Source organism: Silurus aristotelis (assembly GCF_946808225.1).
Source record: "Silurus aristotelis genome assembly, chromosome: 16".
Taxonomy (NCBI): Eukaryota; Metazoa; Chordata; class Actinopteri; order Siluriformes; family Siluridae; genus Silurus; species Silurus aristotelis.
The window spans coordinates 20,076,688-20,101,587 of record NC_139589.1 but is presented as its reverse complement, the minus strand read 5'-3'; the positions used below and the strand labels follow the sequence as shown (position 1 = coordinate 20,101,587).

The window sequence follows — 24,900 nt, the reverse complement described above, 5'->3', positions numbered from 1 at the left end:
AGGATATTCGCTCCACTAGAATTTAGTCCCATGTCGAACCTAATTAATGACCCTAATGTACTGCATTATGCAGTGGAACATCATCATTTAAAAATCCAGGGAACTGTTGAGAACAGAAAGAAACAGAGTCAGAAATAGCACCATTTCTCTGAGACACATGAAACCAGCCAACTGTCTTTTTAGACTGCTGCTCATATTGCATCACCATCCAGTATATCAAATTAAGCGTTATCTGCCCTCTTCTGCATACAGACTAATTTCAATTTCCGATATGATATGTTTTGGTTTTAAAGAAAAAAAATTATTCCTGAATGACCAGCAGCTTAATATTTCAATTGAATATATAAGGTTAACATGATTGATGTGTAATCCCTACTTGCACCCTGATCACACCGTACACTGTCTTTAACATTTATGTGACTATAATGATATGTAATAAGCCTTGTTTCTCTCTCCCTGTTACTCTTCTACTCTCTCTCTCTCTCTCTCTCTCTCTCTCTCTCTCTCTCTCTCTCTCTCTTTCTCTTTCTCTCTCTCTCCTTATTAATATTATAATATTATAATAATAATAATAATAATAATAATAATAATAATAATAATAATAATAAACAGCCTCACGTGGTGGACTTCCGGGACCATATATGGCGTGTCTTATTTGACACGCCCACCTTTTCCGGCAGGCGAAACAGACACGCCCCTTGTTACCTGGCCTTAGACGGCTGAATGTAGAAGTGAAGAAAGTGGGCGGGGCGTCGGCGCATGTCTTATGGATTTATTTATATAATGAATTCTCCCCTCCTTGCTTTTGTTTCTACTCTGTGACAGAGCGCTGCGTAGTGCAGCCAAGAAACCGAACCAGGTGCATCTCATGCTTCACGAAAAGAGGACGCGTGACTGACGAGGGTTTTATTCCTTTTTTTTTTTTTTACTCCCTTTCTTTTATTTCTCTATTTCATGCGTTTCTCTGCGTCGTGATCCTTTTTTTTTTTGGAATGCGGCGCTTTGTGCCCGCCGTTGTTTCCATGCCAGCATGGGAACTGCAGTGTCCAAGAGGAGGAATCTGAGGAATGATGCGATTTCATCGGTGGCAGCAAAAGTTAGGTGAGCATCAGCTTTCCACTTGGTGTCCACGTTCACATGCACAGCGGTCCGTGCCTTGCCTCTGCCTTCAGCGCGCGCTGGACCATGCACTTCTGGGTCTTCGTGCATCTCCGAGGACGCATCAGTGAAAAGAATGCACATTTTTTTAGGTTCTTATTATAAGTGAAGGTTATGTCATTTATGCTTGAATGGAGCAGTGAGGCTTTAGAGCATGAGTGGTGCCGCATCTTGACGTGTCTACAGCCCATGATCGAGGCTTCTTCTGCTACTTCTGCAATGCACGAACTCTGCTGTACATTATAGACCATGTTTTAATATAAAGGCATGCTTGCAATCCTTTTTTTTCCTGTTCTGGATGCATACCCTGATGGAGCTGCATGTGTGTCAGGTGCCACTGCAGAGGCTCATTTATGCTAAAGAAGGGACAAAAATAGATATTGGGTACAGAAAGGTTATTTAGCTTCTGACAACATAGATCATAGTGAGGCACTGGCAGCCAACAGAGGGTAAAAGACAGATCAATCTATCCGACAGTCAGTCAGCCGGGAGTGCCTGGAACTAATTGTGCCCCTGTTGAGTTATTGACATGAGGTAATCTTGGGATTTATTCATATAAATACATCGGCATTGACGCTGCCCAACGTTGCACCACAGACACTGTAGGTTGTTATCCTTCCTAGAGAGTGCATCAGTTCCCTTGTCCTAAATTCTGTGGTTTAAGTGAATGCTGTGCGTCATTGGCGTTAAGCGTGCGTCATATTTCCCATTTCATGTGTCTTATGTTCCAAGAGAAAGTCATGGGAATAACCTTGCATCCATAGCACCCCAGGCTATTCACTGCTTTAATATCGGACTATTGGTTAAACGGCATCCCCTCTAGTCAGGGAGTGCAGGGTTTGGGTGGGTGGGAAGGGGTGATTAAAGAATAAAATCCCTGCTCAGTATGCAGGACAGATATGTGGGGACATAGCTCTGCATACCGATTACAGATGCAGTGTTGGAAAGATATAGTCAAGGCACAGCGAGCACCCAGAATCCAGAAACAGCAACTCGGTGAGAGTTCAGACACAATATGTGATTTTGAGTTTGAAAAAATCGAGGAATGCATTATTAATGCAAGTATGCAGAAATCCCGGATATTTTCTTTGAAAATGAATAATTAGACTGAAAGTACATCTGTACCTCCAGGGCAGTTTCTCAGTACCAGTAACTCGCATCGAGTGAGCAGCAGAATTGCTTTTATTAGCTGAAACATGCAGATTTCACCCCTGATGGCATTAAACGCTACATGAGAGCTGTGCATTAATATAAGGACTTAAATGAAGGTCTATCTACAGAACATGCAACATGTTTTAAAATGTTAGATGCTGGGGGTGTTCTGCTGAATGGTAATCTGTTGCAAGATCAAGTTTATCTATTACAAGCCCTCCTCCAGGCCACATCATTCCCTGTTCCTATCTGGCCACACACACACACACACCGTGTCATGCACACACCTTTCTACCCGGCAGTCCATTTCCTCGAGACAGCTCTATGCACATCAGGCAACACTGTTTGTTTTTGCTAAACCTAATTTGGGCATTTTTCTCCAAACAAATGTTATTGTCATGCACTTGGATTGAAATTTGCATCCTGTTTATGTAATACACAGCATAGAGTAATTAACAGTGTCCAAAATGCAACATGTCCTTCCGTCTTTTGTTTGCTCTCTACAGAACGAAAAATATTTGCATCCGAGCACCCAGTGTTAGTCTCTGATCTAGGTTAACAATTATTAAAAAAGATGAACATCTTGTCCTGAACACAGATTACCTCGAAGAGCAATTAAAGACCCCCAGAATCACTTATGGTACCACTTAAAGCCCATCCAGCCTGGTTTATGTGCAGAGTGGCTGAGTCATCAATGAGGATCTCCATTGCTCTCTTATGACGCACTTGCTCCAGTATACAAATAGACACATGGCCGTGGTCGCCAAGAGCTACTTGTTATTCCTCTCTCATGTTTTTCTTCTAGGCAGCCATAACACAACATGAAGAAGGTGAAATAAAGGCCAGCAAATGTAGGTGTAATGCTTTTTCGCATAAAGTTACAGCCAGGAAAGAATGACAGTAAGAAATAGCAGCATTTTAAAGTCCCACTGTTACCTGTTATAAGTTTTCTGTTTTTACAGCAATACCTGGATTTCAATGTACTCTATGTTAACTATATTACTCAAGCTCACAACTGTGTTTTCATTAAGGAACTGATGTCTTTGTCATTAGATTGAAGAGGGATTAAGATTCATAATCACTCTTGGCACATTTAATAGACAAATTCAATATTGTGTATCTTAATAAATCAATAGTTTGGTATAAAAACTGAATTTGTATCCACCTTTTAGTTAATATAAATATTGGTGGTCAATCAAGATATGCTTATTTAGGGGTGGGACGTATCGCAACAGTAGCCTATGTCATTTTCACAATACAGGATATATATGGCAAAATGCAATCAAGGGCTGATATATTTTTAAAGGTGTCTGACCAACATTTTAATGAAAAAAGGGCAGCAAAAAGGAACAATTTGTACAAAAATAACTCAGTTTGTTAAAGTACATTTAAAATACTCAGACCTGTTGATTATGACAGAACTTAAAACTTAAAAAGAGATCATCATCATCATCATCATCATCATCATGTTATAACACCCCGAAATTAAATATTCAACCCCTTGAACTTTGTAGGGTTACCATCAAGAACCTTAATAGACTTTGGGAATATATGTCATAAAAATATACCTCATAATACTGAGGTAAAAAGTGGCAAAAAAAGTTTTAGTGCAATCACTTGCCATCAGAAATCACATAAAGAAGTCAGAAGAAAGCAAATGTTGTGTCTTGATATGCAGTGCATTAAGAAAGTATTTAGAAATCCTTTGCTTATATATATATTTTTTTTTCTCATTAATCTACAATGAAATTATCTGAAATATCACATAAGCATTCAGACCCTTTGCAACAAATTTAGCTCGGGTTCCCCCATTCTCTTGATTATTGCTGAGATCTTTCTACACCTTGATTGAATTCCACCTGTAGTAAAATTTATTGTTTGGACATGATTTGAGAAAAAGACCATACCTATATATAGAAGGCCAGGATTTTTGGTAATGCACAGATCTGGGGAAAGCTAGAAAAATATTTCTGCTGCAATGAAGATTCCCAAGAGTACCGTGGCCTAAATCATTTTGGCTAGACGAAAGCCTCTCCTCAATGCAAAACTCATGGAGGTTTGTCAAGAGGCACCTGAAGGACTCTCAGACTGTGTGGAACAAGATTATCTGGTCTGATAAAAACAAAATTTAACTGTTTGTTTAAAAATCTAAACGTTATGTCTGGAGGAAATCAGGCACCGCTCATCATCTGCCCAAAACTATCTGAAAAAGTGAAGCATGATGGTGGTAGCATGATGCTGTGTGTGTGCTTTTTTTTGCAGCAGGGACTGGGAGACTGGTCAAAGGTAAGGGAATGGGAAATAAATGAAATAAAAACCTGGTTTTAACCTGTGTTTAAAAACTCAGGGCCTTAGAACAGACAGAAGGTTCACCTTCCTACATGACAGCAGCTCTAAGTGTACTATCTCTGTACTGTCTCTTGATAGAACTGAAAGTGGCTGTCCACCGATGGTCCCCATCCAACCTGACCCAGCTTGAGAGAACTTGTCATGAAGAATGGCAGAAAATTCACTTCTTTAAATAACCCAGATCTATATTAGATTATATTAGAGCATATCCTTAAATGAAGAAGACCAATGAGTTATCCAGTTATCCAAACAAGTCCAGAAGAAGTAGGTCACAGAGAATATCACAAACTTTGAACATCATTTGATTGAGTAGTAGCCTTTTACTTTTATCATCACTAAACACTAAAACTAAAGAGAATATGGTTTCTAAAGAGCTCTTTTGTTTGCAATGGGCATCTTCTGGAATCTGAAAAAGTAACTATTTTAGAAGGTTGTAAGTGATAATATGGATCAAAGCACCTTTGCCTTTATCTGACCTTTGAGATGAATTGGAACCTCAGGCCTCCTCACCCTGTATTAGCACCTGACTTTACTAGCACTCTTGTGGATGATCAACCCAAATGTCCACCAGCACACTCCAAAATCTAGTGGAACATCTTCCCAGAAGAGTATAGAGAATTATAATAGCATATTGGGATTAAATGTGGAATGCGATCGCTCAAAAAGCACATACGATACTTATGACCTGGTGTCTGCAAACTTTTGGCAATATAGTAATATGGGCAATATAGCAATATATATGGGCATATGCCAGATACCAAACATGTCCTGGATAATTACTTGTATTTGGTAAAAAAAAATTTCATCATTTCTGCCAAACTGTTCCTCGAACGATTTCTGACTCGCACGTAAGAGCAGGGATTCTCAATTTAGTGTCTGCTGTTGTTCAGATCCGAGGTGGAGAGAATCTTGAGCAGCTGTTGAATTCCATTGAACACTTCTGGGTAATTGGACCATAACCTCAGCTGTACCCTGGTGGAAATGACAGTCATTCATATTTAATATCAACAAAAGAAAAATATATTGTATGTTTCTTATAGAAATAGTTTGTTCTGCTGGGTGGTGGATGTCTGGTTATTTATGAAGCCTCCAGTTGCTCTTTGAAAAGCAGTTTTTCTAGAATGCCTGCAAATGAAAGCATCACAAGAGAGCACTAATGCTTAGATGGCAAACTGTTTCTCACGTAACATTTTTTTGTTGTTGTTGTTAACCATACCTAATTATTACCTTGCACGGAAGCAAAATTGCAGGCATTAAGCGGCTATGCAGCTGAACTGTTCGAGCTGATTGGTGTATATGTTTCTCGCACCATTCTCTTTATCTTCCGTTGGTGAAAATTAGAATGTGCACTGTGCACTGTAATTAGGCTTTGGGGATGAAATGATACAGATTTGAGGATGACTCTGGCACTACGATTATGCCTTGGACATTTAATGTTCTTTCTCTAAAGATGTCTGGTGGTGTTTAAACTCAGGGAAGGTTGTAGACGTCATAAGGGAGCGTTGTAGAGCTCTGGGCTTTGGAGGAGATGACATTTTAATCAGTGGTCTGTTCTGCAGGTCCCAAGTTCTCTGTAAACAGGCTGCGCCTTTGAACGTGCTATTAGAACTGTCCTAATGGCTTTGGGTCTCAAAGCAATGGATATTCAACCTCAGCTCTTTAAGCAGTCAAGTGGATTCGGAAGAGGCTATTAACCTGATGAAGGACCTTAGAGACACACTTTTTTCTCATGCCTTCCATTGCTGATTTCAGGTTATTCAGCCTCTTGGATCTGTCAGTATTTAACTACTAGTAATACTTCGAAGTGTTCGGAGAGAGATAAAGAAAAGTCAGATGAAAGAACGGTACCAGTCAGGGAAGATTATTTATTCTCTTTTCATAGCTGCTACCTTAATTAAAGCTGATTTCTTGCTAGTATGAGAAATCTATACCATAATGTATTAGCTTTCAATCTTGCAGTAATTGCAGTCTTGCTCAGCTGTACGGTGGCAGCTTTTATAAAAGCTGCTACACAATCATTTATTTAAAGGACAGGTGGGTAGGGCCCACGTGTGTATAGCTTCAAAGAGACAGCAGAGTGTATATGTGGAACGAAAGAGCAGATCGCTGCGTGAAAATGCGGTGCGTGTGTGCGTACGTGCAGGTGTGCGTTCCGTCAGATATGCAGTAATGGGAGATTTCGGTGTTGTAGGGTGTGTAGTGTCCTGCCGTGCTGTGAGCTTTAATCAGGACTGTGTTTTCAGCGTGATGCAGTAAACAAGAAGGCGAATCAAAAGTGCAGCAACGCTCGAGCTGTTGTAAGAATCCAGAATAACATCTGGACAATATTCTTTCAGGTACTGTGTTATACTGCTTTGCCAACAGGGCAGTATTTACAATGCGTTTTTCTGTATTTGCTTAAACATGTTAAAGAGCACTTATTAGCTCGTTGAATGAACTCATGGGAAATTTGTTCTCCTCGATTTGGATTTATCCCGGCATTGTATAAATGACCTATAATGGAGGTACTATAGATAATGGTAATTGACAATTAGTCTGGGTTAAGAATTTTATTTGAATCTAAAAAGTAAAACATTTGCTTAATGCTAGTAGAACTTGGCCACTGTCTAAAAATATCACCAAGCTAAACCATGCTGGAGAGAAGTTAGTACAAGGAGGAGGTAGAGCCACAAAAACAGACAGAGATGAGAGTTTGTTCTTTTTTTTTTATTAGATTGGTAAAGTGATAAATCTTTAGTTGGTGACTCAGATGTTCTGGCAACCAGGGAGAGTTAATTCCACCACTTTGGAATGCCTTGGTGCAGGTCTGCAAAGGCTTAATCAAAGCCCTCCATGAAGGTCTTCCTAAATGAGAAACCGTCTCGAGGGTTAAGTTGAGTTTAACAGCTTTGTTTTTTTGTGTAACTTCATTTCATGTGTAATTCATTAATGCCTTAATTTATCTTCTGAAGATATAAAAAAATGAATGAATGATATATATAAATACATGATGGCTGTAACACTGACTTGGAGAGAGCAATTATTAAAGAAAAGATTAATGAGTATAGAGTTTATATAATTGTGATGCTAGTATAGCTAGTAACAGCATGAGCTGCTTAGTACTTATGTTAACACAACAACAGTGTTAAAATAATGTATAATATGTAGTGAAACTTTTTAGTTTTCTCTTCTCTGGGATGGATGCCTGCAGGCCTATTGTTCATTCAATTAATTCATTCATCTTCAGTATTCCTAAGGTGGCACTGACCATTCAGCAATGTGTGCATGATGATCGTCAGAGAACAATTCATGATATCACTTCTGCACCCTGCATATTCCTGAAGTGGCAGTAACGCTGGAAGCTCTGTATTGCCGTGCAAGAGGACTATTTTGAAGGTGATCGTGTGTAAACTTAGATAAATAAAGTACTTTCTTTTAAACAGAGCGAGTCTCATTAAACTTTTTGATACCACCTCTTAGACCACATTTCCTGTTATATCCCAACTCACAGGTTTATTGGCTTGAAGCCAGACTCAATTATATATTCAGTGCCTGAACCCACAGGAAAAAAATAAGACTCCAGTTGGTTTCCTATTTCACCTGTGCCACAGGCCAATGTGCTCTTTTGTCTCCCAATTTCTATTTTGACACGAGGCTCATCCAACGTTCTGTATTTCGGCCTATGTATTATTAATGTTGCAAATCACAGAGCAGTGGGGCGTCTGGTTGATGTTAATCAAAACTCGGAGGACACAAATGAATAATAGGAAGCAATACATGAAGTCTTCGGAGGGGGCAGATAATTGCCTCTTACTGCCGAAAGGAGCGCTTTTTTATTCACACCACGCGGCGAAAGACGAGTCGCTCTAAGAGCATGCTAGTGTGCTATAAAATGCAGCGAAATCATATGTGTTAATTGACCTTCTCTACAGTGAAAGCTCCTCCTCCAGAGAGCTCAGAAATCCAGGCTGTAGGTGTTAATGCTTGCAATTCGTTTGTGAAGCTATGGGGCAGAGGAAGCTGTAACGCCAGCCAGCAGCACCTCAGCATATGTGTGAATATATACTGTATATATACAGAGCCATGGAAAGGCTTTCAAACAAACCTTAGTATTTTTCAAGAAGCCAAGGTTTCAGTTTTAATAGGTACTCGAGAAATGGTTCAATATGGAATCTATAGGGTTTTATTCATTTACTGATAAGCCCAAGTGGATTATTTACTCATTTGGACATATTTAATGTAGTATAATTTATTACCAGCAAGCATTAAAGGCGAAGTCCACATCCAAATTTTACAATACACGAACTGCCAGGAATATACTGTAGTCACTCTTTGATTAGCATTGGCAGACTATTGTCGTACACATAAATATATATTTTTTAGTGTTTTACTAAACTGTTTTAATGTATACTTTAATATTAAAATTTATTTTCAAGAATTTACATTTTAACATGACGTTTCCAGTCAGGAAAATAAATATAAAAAATGTGTCAGAAAAAACCTATTGTGAAGCAATTTCTTTAAATATTGATACTGATGTTAGTGCAGCTGATTCCCATCAGCTACACTAACTTGTTTTCTGGTCATATAATTCCCTGCGGATGTTGAAATTGGTCGCAAGGCTTTTCACACTGATTTGCCATCCTGTTATCAGGGAGCTTGAGCTGAGTGCTCATTATGGTCATTCAGAGACCCACTTGTGTAGGCTGGACCTGAATAATTGAGAGCATTGTCACACATATCATGTCCTCGTGTCAGAAGGCAGACTTCACATTCCAGGACATGGTGTTACAAGACCTGAGGTGCTGGCTCTTTCACTAGAGGAGTCGCCAGCAGAGGGATCCCGGCTTCATGACAGCTCATGTGAAGGAGGTTGCAGTTTTAAGAGAGGAGTGGGTGCTCTGTGGTTGTGCATGTTCAGAGGATTCACAGCATTTTTTTAAATCATTGTGGATGCCCAGTTCTGGTGTGTGCATTAGTTAGTTGTGTGGGGGGGATTATCTTTAGTCTTGAAATAAGCCCAGCAAAAGCCTGCCCTCATTAGAGACTTCCTTTTCAGTTTGTCTCCTACGATGTTTTGATGCAGAGCAGTTTCTTACAGAGCTATGACTCACAAGGGGCTTGCGCTAGCCTGCGCGTCAACATATGTGGATCAGAATAAGCTTGAATTCGACTCACAAGAATATCCACATAATAATTAAACAGCATGTATCTTAAATCGCTGATTGACTTTACAGGATCGCAGGTTGCTTCGCTTGAGTGTTGTGAAGGCTGCTTTTGGTTTACTTTGTCATTCATTATTTCATTATTGAGCTTGGTGCAGATGTCTGGCAATCTGGAGTGTGGTCCCATGATTCTGAGGTTGTTTGATGGATGGTAACTCATGAAGCCTTCTTATACACAGGTTCTCAATATTCTTCTTAGTTTTCAGCAACAACAGAAAACACAGCATAGTTGATATTAATGCACTCGTCCTAATACATTAACGTTTCTATAATAACTTCAGGTGGCTTTGTATCAAGTCGCATCAGACCATCTTGCATTTCATTATTTTCCACTGATTTTCCATTATCTCATTTTTATTCCTTATACCATGTGTGTTCGAATACTTAATTCTGATTGGCTGGAGGCTGTAGCTCAGGGAATTTTAATCACAATTATAAATTAATTAACTGCCTGATTAACATCCGTAACCATAGTTAAATACACTTCCAGTTGCATACAGAATGAGACAGCTGTTGTAAACATTACCTAATTACCTCAAGTAAATTAATCATTTTTGTCATTTAACTTATACGGTAAATCTCTTTCTATCTCGCTCTTTCTCTCTTTAATTCAAATAAATGTTATCTTACTGCAGTACTTTAACTCTTTTTATGATTATAGAATTGTAAATATACCACCCTTCTATAAAACCCTTTAATTTTTTATCTTTCCAGTCGGTTTTGCAGCCAGTGACAGCTTTAACTGGTCATTGCTGGCAAACTCTCATATTTTAAGCAGGATAATTCTAAAAGCATCTGCTTTAATGATGGATAACTTCAGAAGAATCCAAAAGTAAGGAAAATGTTCCACAAAAAATGTTCCAAAAAAATCCAGAGAATTTGGAATTGTTGTTTGAATTCAAGAACCGTACTATTCAGGAAACCGGTAGAAAGATAAAGGGATTAAATCTGAGTCTGCGATTGGCACAGATCTTCAATGGTGATAGTGAACGTCTTCCTCTTCTTCTTAATCTCTCGCTCTCTTTTCTTTCTTTGTACTTCCTCTCCTTCACTGTAGAGCTTTAGCGCTAAGCTCTGGAAACTTCCACCAACAATATCTGTTAAGTCTACTTTGCCTGAGAAAAATGACAGGTCACTGGCAAAAAAATCTTACATTTTCAAAGGACAAAGAGTAAATGCCTGTGATATTTATGCACTGCAGGACCCCAAATTTTATTCTCGTTATTTCTTTTTACTGGGAAGCCCTAGAGTGTATAGAGTGTTGTTTTTAAAAAGGCCCTGCATGCCAACACTGGTAAAAAAAAAAAAAAAAAAGAATCAGATCTTATTTCAAAGCAGTGGGCAGTGAAATTATGACAAAAATGGAATTCATTAAGAATAAATAAAACCCAAGCAGATTAACCTAAGTGTCTGAATTAAAAGAAAATATGATCACCAATCAGTCATAATACAAAACTGAAATCCCAAAACAATCCAGTGCTACTCAACGCTCAATTATAGCCAAGCTTTTTTACAGTTTTAATATTTAGATTGCGTAGAATTCCTATATAAGCTGTGAAATGAAAAAAAAAGAAAAAAAAAGGGGTTTTGCTGCAATTCACATATGTTTAGGGTTATATTGTAGAGGTAGCATTTCATAGTCAATACTTCGGTCAGATGTATCCTTCATTACACTCTGTTTTTATAGTGAATTTGTCTAATTCCTACCTGTAAATCAAGATGCGGTGTGGTGTTTTGTTCCAGCTGTTTGTTTTGAGGTTATCTTTCATTAAAATGTCTGCCCGTTTATCTCTTTGTATTAGCATGTGTTTATTTCCATTATTAGATCAGTAGTCTAATGGTCATTTGCTATTACATTTTGAAAACCAGTAGACAGATTTGCTAGCAAGTGAACCCCCTAGCTCTCGAACCCCTAATAGCTATTTTCCTTAAGAGAGTGACTTGGCTAGCGTTTGGTATTTGGCAGCAAATAAACTGGGTGTTCGTTTCTATTTTTACCCAGGTACAGATGGTAAACAGTACTTCATATTTTAACCATATTTCACCAATGTTCATGTGCATTTACTATTCTCTTCATTCCTGCGTATAGATCCTGGAGAAAATAGAACAAGAAAGAGACATGAATCCATTTACTATTAGCGAGCTCACCATTGGACCTGAATTTGTCTTAGTCAAGATAGATATAAATCCAGTCCGAGTAATTGATTGGGCTCAGAAAATCCATTATCCTGACTCACAGGCTCTCTTATGTCTTGCTGTGCGTGCGTGTGTGCATGTCTCTTTGCAGAGCAGCCCGAGCATTTGGAGAGTACCGTCACGCTCACCCTGAGAGCCGAAACGGATCAGGTCAGCCACTCATTAGACTTTCCTTTACCTTCTCTTTCCTGATAAGCCTCTCTGTGGCACTTTAAGCCAGAGTGTGTGTGTGTGTGTGTGTGTGTGTGTGTGTGTGTGTGTGTGTTTGAGACTTTTTCAAATTACATTTCCGAATAGTCTCAAAGGAATTAGGACAAATCCGAACTGGTCCTGCAAAATGTTTCCACAAATTGTGCCTGGCCTTGCATTTTTTTTTTTTTATATATATATATTTTCTAGCAAATTTAGCAGGTTCTGTTTTCCAAAAATATACATTTGAGTTCAACTAGAGTGACCGTGACCAGAAGATGAATGAATAGTAAACGCATCACACTGCACAACAATTTGCATCAATCTTGATCCCAGTCCTGATGAACACCTCAGGCTTCATGCACTGTCATGTTTTTTCAAACATTCCTACTAGACACTAATTTGTCCTTTTTTTCTGGTTTTTTCTTTTCTTGGTTTGTGTATCTGTCAATTAAGATCACTTATTGTCCGACACCCTTATTGGCCACGACTCAGACTCACCGGATAGTGTGTGTACCCAAAACAAAAACCACCAGCACAGCCTCTCTCTTCAGGACTCCAACAGCAGCACTGACCCCAGTCTGGTCGACCGTTCCCTGCACCTGCTGCAGCCTTCATCTGCCCCTACTGCCACGTCTAAGAGCCGCCTGTCGCTAGAGCGCAGCTTCTCAGTTGAGGAGGAGCAGCAGAAGTGCGTGGAGTGCTCGCTGCAGCCATCCCGAGTCTACACCATTAGCGGTGAGAGCACCATGCTGGCTGGCAGCCGTACCAGCAAAGAGAGCTTGGAGCTGGATGTGCTGAGGGAGACACAGGAACCTTCAACCGCTTCCTCAGCCCTCGCCCAGGCATCCACCTCCTCCTCTCCCATCCAGCATCACCACCATCATCATGCCAACCATCACCAAAGCACCACTGGGCCGAGTTTGCAGCAACCTGCAGGCGAAGCTTCAGGGAGTGCAGGAGCAGGTTCATCGCAGCACCAACACCACCACCACCATCACCACCACCTCTCTCAGCCCTTACAGAGCTCCGTGAGTGCCCACAACATCCGTGGCTGGGGTGAGGGCAAAGACTGTGGCCTAGCATGCGACTTATGCCCGGGAGCGCCGTCACGCAGCCACGGCTCACTAGAGCTGGAGAACAGCGTGCAAGATCCAGGCAAGCAGCGCCGCCCACTAGAGCGCATGAGCAGTGTGGACCGGGTGACTTTTATAGATAGAGGTGAGACGGGAAAAGAGAACGGAGAGAGAGAGAGAAAGACAGGCGATCGAAAATGGCATTTTTGTTGGATGTGCCGTGGTCTGTATTTTCTTTTTGCCTTTCTCTCTGTGTCTCTGTAAACCTCTCTTGCCCTCTGTCCTCTGTGCAGTGAAACTGTGTGGTTTTTATTGTGTTCAGCAACACTTGAACGGCTGAATTATGCTTCGGAGGATGCATGATAAAGCCATCAACCCCCCCACAGATTGATTAGAATCTTCATTGGGTAAAAAAATAGGTGTGTTCAAATGCATCCATATATTAAAGAGCCTTTAATACTATACTGCAGTGGTACCCAACCCCCGTGGCGCGGACCAGCACTAGTCCGTGGGTCAATTGGTACCAGGCCGCACAGAAAGAATAGATAACTTACATTATTTCTGTTTTATTTATTATCAGATTCTGAATGATGTTTTATTTAGAAAAATTACCGGATTCTTTCCGCTACATCTGTCTATGACTCACTCTTGATGCATGTCATGATGCCTCGGTCACATGTCTTACCTCTATCCGCTACCTTCTTAAAGGGGCTGCTCCGACCACTAACACATAATACATTACCGCTAAATTCAAACCCCCCAAGCTAGCAAAATGAACAAACAACAACACAGTGAATTCATGATTATTATTATATTTAGAAAATACAGGCCAGTCCGTGAAAATATTGTCTGACATTAATCCGGTCCGTGGTGCAAAAAAGGTTGGGGACCACTGCTATACTGCACACCATAAGAGAAAGTCACAATGTAAAAATTGGATCGTAGACTTGAATAAAAGTGTTTTACATTTGTTTTTGTTTACTTAGAAATGGTCTGTGTGATCAGGAACAACGATTTTTTGAAAATTTTATCATAACCATGCTGCAGTCATCCGTGGCAGAGGTTAAATTAGCAGTGTGCTCAGGGTGGCAGGGTTGCTATCTCCTTTCCCGTCAATCACAACAATACCTATTCAGAATATTTTTGTGCTTATATACAGGTTTTCCGCAGGGTCTTGAAAAAAAGTGGAATGTAAAAATTTTAATTAATAAAAAGGTTTCAGGTCTTAAATAATTTAAAACAGGTCGTAATTTTCTGATTTCCATGTAACACTACCTGCTCATTTTAAAAGTTTCCATACCACTTTAGAATGTTTTTGTTGTTGTTTCCATGGTGTTGTAGTTCTTACTTTTGCTAGTACAAATATAATTCGCTGTATTACGATTACAAATGAGACCAATATGCAGCAGCCTATCGGCTTTCTGTTATTGGTACAAATCTCTCTTGGATTGGATTACAAATGTAAAACGGATTGTATTTTACAGCTATGGAGAAGTGCAAGTTTAGTAAAACTTTGCTTAACCCAGGCGCTAACAATGTTTTTGTGTGTGAATGTTTTCGATGTCGCGATATAGATGTTAAATTCCATTCTTAATGGCCTTAAGAAGGTCTTAAATTTGACTTTGTGAAACCTGCAGAAACCCTGTGTACATGCAGAAGGGGTGGATAGCGCTTCTGAAGCACATGAAAGCCTTTAGCATCCCAGATTGATAGCTGTCTCTAGTTTTTTCTGAAAATGTGGACCTATTTCTCGACTTTATATGGTGAAATAAGCAGAAACACAGTTAGCCAAAAATAAAAATAACAAGGCAAAAAAAAAAAAAAAAAATTTAAATTGATTGTATGTTTAATATTAGTCTATTTTCTAATAATAGACTAATATTAAAAATACAATCAATTAAAATTGGGTTTTTTTAAACAAATATTGATTTTTATTTTTTATTGTCAAAATTAGACTTATAATCCATTTCTTATAAGTCTAATTTCTTATAAGCCTTGTTATTTATGTACATCAGCCAGGAGTTCAATAAAGTGCTCAGAAAACCTACAGCTAACTTTACATTTCTCTCCAACAGAGGATGGTCAGTGGTACCCCAAAGAGAACATGTTCAGCTTCCAGACTGCTACAACAACCATGCAGGCGTGAGCAACCCACTGGCATCACACACACACACACACACACACACACACACACACACACACCCCCACACACACACACACACACACACACACACACACACACACACACACACACACACAAAATATTAAGTCACAATGTGCTGTGACCTCAGGGACAGATGGTCCTGCAGGTTCTCCAGCCAAACGCACTCACTTTACTTTTTTTGACATACATGCTCACACTCACACAGTTTTAGTGATTCAGGCAGTTGACTAGTACTCAGTGAGCAAAGTGCACACACACAACACCTCCACACAACACACACATCAGAGAAACACACGTCATCCGAGTTGTAAAGTGACTTTTTACTCTTTCTCTTCTCTCTGTGTTTCCTCTGCGACTTTCTCGGCTGTTCCGCAGGATATCGTGAGTAACAGCTAACTTCATTTTTGCCTGTTGAAATGCTAGTATCTCCCAGTAACTCCCCCAGTAACCTTTCAATTCTCCTCATGGCTGCAGCTTGCTGACTGTTTGACATTTCCAGAGCAATTGTACAGGCAGTCTGTACTAAAGACTGTAGAATGTTTGTTGAAAGATTAAAAAAAATTGAATTTAAGCATCATATTTTTAAATCCTGTGCTTATTCAGAAAACTAATTCCTAAGAGACCTTTATATATAGAAAAAAAGTCAACATAGAAGTTTAATAGAGTTTAAAAAGTGGCTACTCTACAGATCAAAAGATTAATATACAGGTCATTAACGAAGATTTTATTTAACCACTGAGTACAGCTTACTTGTCCATCGAGTCCTATCCATCTTGTCTATTGAGAAAAAAATTTGAATTATGCGAACAGGCGCTTTCATGCATTCCTGCCAAATAATTATTTAGAGGCTATGTGCTAAGATGTCATTCGCACAACATATTAAGTCATGTTAAAAAATGCATGGCAAAGATTTTGGTTTCTTGTGTCGTGTTTATACCATCATAACTGCAGTGAGATTGCCTTAACCCCTGATCATTCGCGGTTCGGAACTCACGGCTCGGAAAATTTGCGGGTTCTCATTTGGAACCTAACTTCTTGTCCTCATAGTAGCAAGTTGCGGATTATCGTAAAATTCACGGGAATCCGCAGTGGGACTGAATGTTCAGGAACGTTAGGAATGACATTTTAAACTGTTTTCACTAACAAATTTCATAAAACTTTTAAAAACACATTACTGTATTAAAGTGACAAAATCTAGATGAATTCACTAAGTTACCATAGGGGCTGCAGGGGTGCGTCCAAAATTTGCGGATTTCTGGAAATCATGGGGGGTCTTAGAACGTAACCCCACGAGTTCTGGCTTTTGATTTTATAACATAACTTTATTTTCCTAGTCCTAATTTTTTTTGCTATAGATTGTTTGGATTGATAGCATGATGCAGAAATGATTCCTTGATGTTTACAGAATTAAACACTGCACATGAATGAACCTTTGAGCCGAACCTTTGCAAATTAATTTCAGTGCAATTCTATTCTCTTTATTTAGATAGGTTTAACTACTCTATCTATCTATCTATCTATCTGTCTGTCTGTCTGTCTGTCTGTCTGTCTGTCTGTCTGTCTGTCTGTCTGTCTGTCTGTCTGTCTATCTATCTATCTATCTATCTATCTATCTATCTATCTATCTATCTATCTATCTATCTATCTATCTATCTATCTATCTATCTATCTATCCATCCCATTTCACATTTAATCCCTATCCGTATTTTAATAACCTAATGGAGATTTGTGCTATTTAAATGCATGTCTGTCTGTCTGTCTGTCTGTCTGTCTGTCTGTCTGTCTGTCTGCCTGTCTGTCTGTCTGCCTGTCTGTCTATCTTTCTATCTATCTTCTGACTTGTTGAATCACAAATGAATTGTATGAAAAAATAGCTAAGATTCAGAACTCTGTGTAAAAAGCTTACTATTGCACATAGTCCAATAGATTTGAAAATGTTTTTCTTTTCTTTTTTTTCATTACACATTAGATATGAAATGATTGCAGTTAATAGTAAACATTTGTTTAGAGAATGAGTGATCAAGCGTAGCCAGCAATATTGAGCACGAAGCGTGTTCGGTCTTGTACAGAGCCGTGCGCTATATGAATAAATATTATCAGAAGTATTTTCTGAAGATGAGTAAAATGTAATTGAAACGAGCCTCAATGAATTTCCAATCGCTCTGGAGACAGCCAGTGGCGAATTCACAATCATTCATTCAGGAGATTGAGAAGAAGAGAAGAAGAAGAAGTGAAACTGAGAGGAGAATGGGAGGGGAGAGGAGACTGGGGAGAGGGAGGACAAGTGAAAAATTGTTGTTTAATCAGAGTGAATGTGCAAGGTGTGTGTGGGGGGGGGGGGGTTTGGGGGAAGGGGTGTATGTACTGTAACGTATCCCACAATGCTCAGCTGCTTCAGGAGAAAAAATTATGTGACATAGAATTGAGTAGCAAGCAGAGACTCACACATTCCATTTGAAACCCTCCACAGACACAAACACACACATACACACAAAGAAAATATGGGGGACAGGGGAAGGAAAGAAAAATATACAGAAATAAAAATGGCCCAGGAGGTGCAGGAAACTCCCATGAACTGATAATGATTTTTAAAAAATCCTCTCAAAAAATTCTCATCTTTCTGTCCTTCTCTCTCATCTTTCTTTCATCCCCTTATTAAGCTAAGTGATAACGTTCAATCACGTCTTTGATGTATATGGGTAAGAGGGGCAAAACAAATGGGATCACAGTGTTCTCATTCTCTAAACTCGTATCAGATCATACTTGCATTCCTATCACATTACTGCCCTACCAATTATTCCCAAGTCACTACTTTGTAATTATGTTTTGACGATCGCACCAAACTACAGCATTATTTCCTCGCCCTCTCCTCCACTTGTGTGGCTGTTTGTGTAATGTAATAATAGCAATGAGAGTTGTGTGATACCTATGTAGGCAGCAGGGCAAATAAAACTGGGCCGGAATAATAAATATTTGCACAATAAATGAGGGGAGTATGAGAAGATGCTCAATATGTCGCCCATGTGTGCATGTAAATGTGCTCAGAGTGAAGGAAAATGCGAAGAGTAGGACTTTCTGTGTGAATGATGTGAATCCGGTAAGTGTTAGACTCATGAAAGGCATAAAAAACATTCCAAGTCTCTATCAAATGAATACTCCAGCATTTGTAATTCAATCAGGTAGTTTTACCAAACATTCAGCTGAAATACTTTACCATGAATCTTGTACAACTTGGTGTTCTCTGCTTTTTGGAGATTTCTTTCTGACCTTGTAATCCAGTTCAACCCAGAGCAGTTCAATACTGTAGGATTTAAATGCAGTAACTGGGCAGGACATTCTATGATCGATAACACTCCAGCCAACTTTTTGCGCTTTAAATAAAGTTTACAGAGATTGGATATATGCTTCGGCTCATTGTTGGATTTTGTTCGACGGTGTAGTTGGTTCCAATTTGCTGCAGCCCAGATGGAATTGCATGGATTTTTTTATTGTGGATTTTTATTACCATATTGGTTCAGCATTCCTCTCACCAGGAATAAGTCTCCCAACTTCCTTGCTCTAAACTAACACCAAACCATTAAGCTATCTCATTCATGTTTGACTGTATGTGTGATCTTCTCTCCTCTACTCTGTTTCATACAAATTCTTCTATTAGGATAATTGGACTCTGAACTTTTCATAGGCACTGTATTTAAATAAGTACACTTATCCTGGGTAAAGCATGAGCATAATGAAACATGGTTTAGACAAACTATATGGAACAAAATTTTAAACGCAACACTTTTCTTTTTGCCCCCATTTTCATGAGCTGAACTCAAAGATCTATTTATCTATCTATCTAGAAAAGGCCTATTTCTCTCAAATATTGTTATATCTAAATCTGTGGGCACTTCTCCTTTGCTGAGATAATCCATCCACCTTACAGGTGTGCCAGATCAAGATGCTGATTAGACAGCATGATTATTGCACAGGTGTGACTTACGCTGGCCACAATAAAAGGCCACTCTGAAATAATCAGTTTTACTTAATTGGGGAGGGTCCGAAAACCAGTCAGTATCTGGTGTGACTACAATTTGCCTCATGTCTTTTGCCCTGTACAGTGAAAACCGGGATTCATCTGTGAAATAAACACCTTTCCAAAGTGCCAGGCGCCTTCGAATGTGAGCATTTACCCACTCCAGTCGGTTATGACGACGAACTGCAGTCAGGTCAAGACACAGATGAGGACGACGAGCATGCAGATGGGCTTTTCTGAGATGGCTTCTAACAGTTTGAGCATAAATTCTTTGGTTATGCAAACCGATTGTTGCAGCAGCTGTCCGGGTGGCTGGTCTCAGACAATCTTGGAGGTGAACATGCTAGATGTGGAGGTCCTGGGCTGGTGTGGTTACACGTGGTCTGCGTTTGTGAGGCCGATTGGATGTACTGCCAAATTCTCTGAAATGCCTTTTGCTTATGGTAGAAAAATAAACATTCAATACAAGAGCAACTGCTCTGGTGGACATTCCTGCAGTCAGCATGCTAATCGCACGCTCCCTCAAAACTAGCGACATCTGTGGTATTGTGCTGTGCGATAAAACTGCACATTTTGGAGTGGCCTTTTATTGTGGCCAGCCTAAGGCACACCTGTTCAGTAATCATGCTGTCTAATCAGCATCTTAATATGCCACACCTGTCTCGGCAAAGGAGAAGTGCTCACTAACACAGATTTAGACAGATTTGTGAATAATATTTGAGAGAAATAGGCCTTTTGTGTACAAAAATTCTTAGATCTTTGAGTTTAGCTTATGGAAAATATGGGAAAAACCCTCCAATACCGGGGCTTGAACCTCCAACCCTCTGATCACTAACACTTCATCTTAAACACTAAGATACCACTCTAGTAAGCTTTGAGTTTTGTGTATTTCCATGTTGATCCTTGGTCCTGGGGGAATGTTGTTTCATTTCAGTGTGTACTGCATTGTATATGGTTGGAATGACAACAAAAGCCTACTTGATTTGATTTGATTTGATTTGACTTGACCAAAATCTACAATGATAGTATTGATGAATTCCTATAGTAATTTCAGCCATACAGAGTTGTTTCTTACTAATTTACCAATGCATGTAAGGAAAATATTAACATTCCACATTGTTTTGTTTGGCAGGATAAATTGTTAACCTAAGACAATGTCTACTCTAGCATTTTGTGTGTAACATTTTTAACCAAATTACATTTTTCAGGGCAAAACCAATTTAAATGCATTTTGACTATATTAGTAACATAACAAGTAATTACATTTAATAGTTTGGGTAAAACATTTTTGTTATCTTCTTAGTTTGGCAGGATATGCAGGATGTACAATATGAGCAGCATGTGCTCTTAAGTCTGTTCAGAGAGCAGACAATCCACCATGTCTCTGTTCATCTGTTCAATGTTTTGTCTCTGTTCATCTGTTCAATCCAATAATCTGATTCCCCCCCCCCCCCATTTTTCTGTATGTCTCTTTCCCTTTATATGAACGTGTGTGCAGAAATTTCCGGAAGCACCTTCGAATGGTGGGCAGCAGAAGAATGAAAGCCCAGAGTGAGTCACTGTGCATGTGTACAAATGTGTCTTATTGATTGCATGATTGACTTCATTTGTGCATTGTTCATTTGTGTCACTGATTTGTGTTTTGGTTCGTACAGGCATGGTGTTTGTGTTTGCAAAAGTGTGATGTGCATTATGGGTTGTATTGTGAGTGTGTTTTAGTGTGCATGAGTAGATATGAGCATTAGAGGTGGTCCTGTTCTCCCTGGTAATCGATAAGATAATTAACTGGAACTAGCTGTTGGTCTTTCACTGTGCGGTGGGGGTTTGTTTGAGCAGGATAGGAAGGAATGGCAGGAAAATCAGTGTTAATCTAGGTAGTGTTTGACAGAAGGTGTGAAGTGTGTGTGTGTGTGTGTGTGTGTGTGTGTGTGTGTGTGTGTGTGTGTGTGTGTGTGTGTGTGTGTGAGTGTGTGTGTGTGTGGAGCCGTGAAGCATGTGGTTCAGTAGTCCAGACGTCATGTGTGACACATATTAAGCAGACACAGTGTGAGAGGAGTGTGTGACTGAGGGAGAGAGTGTGTGTGATCATCTCTCCACCTCCACTAGCCTTTGCAGAGCGCAGGGCGAAGAGCTTCAACCGCTCCTGGAGCGACCCGACCCCGGTCAAGCAAGACTCACTACCCGACTCAAAAGACAGTGAGTCAACTCATTACCCAACCCCTGCACACTGCCGTGATTACACACACATACAGCACAACACAATAAGATGCATACACTCATACAACACCGATTAAAAACAATTGGGACGATGGGTAAAGTGTAAGTAAAAAAAAAATTTTTATGATTTGCAAATCTCATAAACCCGAATTTGTTTCAAACAAGGTAGTTTTGAGTTTGATTGCTGCAACAAGACACAAAAAGAGGTGGTGACAGGGCAACAAAAGGATGGAAAAGTTAGTGTTTCTAAGAAGAAACAGCTGTAAAAACCAGTTTTCAACTAATTAGGAAGGCATCAGGTCAGTACATTCACATTTACGGCATTTAGCAGGCGTCCTCATCCAGAGCGACATATAAAAGTGCTTAGAGCATGTTTGTCGGAAGTAAAGCATTGCTCTTTCCTCACCCTTCCCTAATCCACTGTATGTAAAAGAGCTCAAATGTAATAATTGGCTAGCTCTTAAGGAGAAATGCCATGTCTTCTACCTTAACAATAGAGCTAATTGTGCCCTCTTGGACTCCTGTTGCATCAGTGGGAGTCAAACTGATGAGTAGTTGTGTGCAATAGGGAGTGGAAATCTGTGCAACACAACAACAAAAATGCAAGCACGGGTTTATTTTTTTTACTTCAGTGTAGACAGGGGCAAGATATCATAAGGGAAGTTTTTGGGAGCAAATTAGCTGATGTGAAATAATTAACAGTTCAGCTTAAAAATAAGACTTTGCCTGTTTTATGTTGTGTATCGACTCACACCTCCATGGTGTACAAATTCGAGCGCTGAGTTTGTTATACTGAAGACTATATACAGATTTGATGATTAAAGTACAAATGTTCTGTCAATATTTTGGGTTTGCCAAAAGTTCCTTGAGAAGAAAAGTCGCCTGCATCACTACCTTATAGCACAAGATCTTACCTTGAAATCCAAACACATCGGGGAATAGAAAATACAGATTTAATAAGTAGATAGAGTTTTTTTTTATGTAAAATTAAATTAAATAGCAGCTTCTTAAATAGCACTTATTATTATGCATTTTATTATTTTTCAAATTGTGCCCTTGTGCACACCTTAATGTAGCCATGCAATATTAAATAGAAATTTCTATGCGTTCTTTTGGAAATCATTAAGAACCATTTTAGAGTATTTAGAGTACATCTCTATTAATTATCTACCATTGATCTTATGAAAGATTAGACAATTGTTATATTTGAGCTTTGCTCAAGCTTTGTTTGAAAAAGCATAGCCACTTGTAGCTGCCATAACAAGCTGCTTATATTACACACACACTCACACACACACACTCGCGCCCGCAGAGTGCTGTGCTTTTTCTGCTGCTGATTCTGACCTTGTCTGTTTGTCTTCTTCTGAGTGGGGTTCTGTCTCCAAATGTTGTGTTCCTCACTCTCTCTCTCTGTGAGTATCTGTCTCAGCTGGAGTGTTTAAGACTGTGTGTGTGTGTGTGTGTGTGTGTGTGTGTGTGTGTGTGTGTGTGTGTGTGTGTGTGTGTGTGTGTGTGTGTGTGGCATGTGATATACTATGTTATCATTTGGTCTCTTTGTGCTACCTATGCTTCATGTGGAATTTGTATCTATAGGAAGAGGATGCTGTCTGGTTGTCTGATTGTTATTATCTGAGTGTTTCTCTTCTCCCCTTGCTTTGCTGCCAGGTATTGTGTGCTCAGAAGAAATGAGCAGATTTCCATGTCATTGTTTGTTCGTTTTTTTCTGTGTGCTTTTGTTTGCCATCTCTGTCATGCGATCTATGCAGTATTTACTTTGCAGCCACTTTGTGTCTCTGTCTGGATCTAAACCGAGTCTTGTGTGCTGTGCTCTGCCACGTCATGTTGTGCTGTAGGTGGAGATCTGCAGGTGCTGTCTGCTGGGCAAGATGAGGGAGGCTGTAATGACACGGGCTGGGAGGAGGAGAAAGAGATGGAGAGACTGGCCTGTGAAAGCGATGATTTCATCCCTCCTAAAGTCATGGTAAGCCAGCTTTTCGCGATACATCGATCAGGAAGCTTCAGCGGGGCCGTATGTTATGATTGCATTAGAACTCAGTGTTTTAAAACTCAGTGGATTAGACATGAAATGAGCGCTATATTTTTTTGTCATCTTGTTCATGTACGTCTTGCCACAATATTGCAATGGTTCAATGTGTACAACATAATAAGCAGTGTCACAGTATATACATTCTTGTGTAACATGATTGTTAATGTCTGTTGTGCTTACACAATACTGCTATATAATAAAGTAGGAAGTCAGCTGCATGTGCAGATATTTTATTAAGACTGCATACAAAGAAGCAGATTAAGAGCTACAAGGACAAGCATGGTAAGACAAACAAAAGACAAAGTGTGCAAAGAAAGGAGAGTCTATATAAAGTTTTAATTAGCAGAATATGTCTCCAAACAATCACATGGCATAGTTCAGACAGGTGAAGTGGATGATGGGAGGCATAATGGGCAGTGGTGGACGAAGTACATAAACCATGTACTTAAGTAAAAGTACAAATGTATTTGCCTTCAAATGTACATATGTATCCAAAGTACTACGATTTATTATGGCTATAATGTTCCTATTATCATTTTGGTCACAAGACTCTTTGCTTTATCAACTGTGTGTTGTTGATTAGTGGATACCACCAAGTCGCAATCAAAACAAGTTCAAAACAGAGTGTGCACTCGACCCTGATTGGTGGATTCCTGTGTGTTTGACCCTTTTATTTATCCACTCCTAAATAAAAAGGAACGACTGATTTCACAAAATGTATTTAAGTAAAAAGTACGATATTTGACTTTGAAATGTAGTGAAGTTAAATTTTCCCCAAATGAAAATATTTCAGAAAAGTACAGATGCGTGAAAAATCTTTTTAAGTGCAGTAACTAATTACATTTACTTTGTGACTGTCTACCACTGATAATGGCATAATCCCCACAAATACTACCAGTTTGGGTCACTGTGGTACAATACAAAGCTTTTAAAATGTCTTGCATTTGTGTGTTGTTTGTTCATCGTAAAACAGAAGGAGACCTGGCAGTAGTATAGTATAGTTTTTTTGCAATTTGCGTGCATATAACATTTTGGCATCCGTTTCAGGTTTTATAAGGCTATAAATCAGGCTTTTGAAGAGGCCACTATATCTTCCACGCTGCCATCTCCAATAAAAAAGTGATTTAAAATGC

At 39.3% G+C, this 24,900-nt stretch overlaps 1 protein-coding gene across 7 annotated transcripts in view; it reads left to right on the top strand.

The window, feature by feature from the left end:
* The first annotated feature begins 687 nt into the window (after positions 1–687).
* nsmfa (NMDA receptor synaptonuclear signaling and neuronal migration factor a) overlaps positions 688–24,900 on the top strand; it is a 36,350-nt gene continuing 12,137 nt past the window's right edge. Inside the window, exons 1-7 of one of the 7 annotated variants that reach the window (XM_083564129.1) lie at positions 688–1,101; positions 12,151–12,209; positions 12,705–13,406; positions 15,400–15,466; positions 21,002–21,054; positions 21,610–21,699; positions 23,574–23,701. In XM_083564129.1, the coding sequence (XP_083420255.1) occupies positions 1,031–1,101; positions 12,151–12,209; positions 12,705–13,406; positions 15,400–15,466; positions 21,002–21,054; positions 21,610–21,699; positions 23,574–23,701 (1,170 nt within the window). In that variant the 5' untranslated portion in view covers positions 688–1,030. Of the gene's footprint in view, positions 1,102–12,150; positions 12,210–12,704; positions 13,470–15,399; positions 15,467–21,001; positions 21,055–21,609; positions 21,700–23,573; positions 23,702–24,900 lie in introns of all 7 variants that reach the window. The other 6 variants (XM_083564131.1, XM_083564128.1, XM_083564127.1 and 3 more) reach the window with 6 other exon arrangements.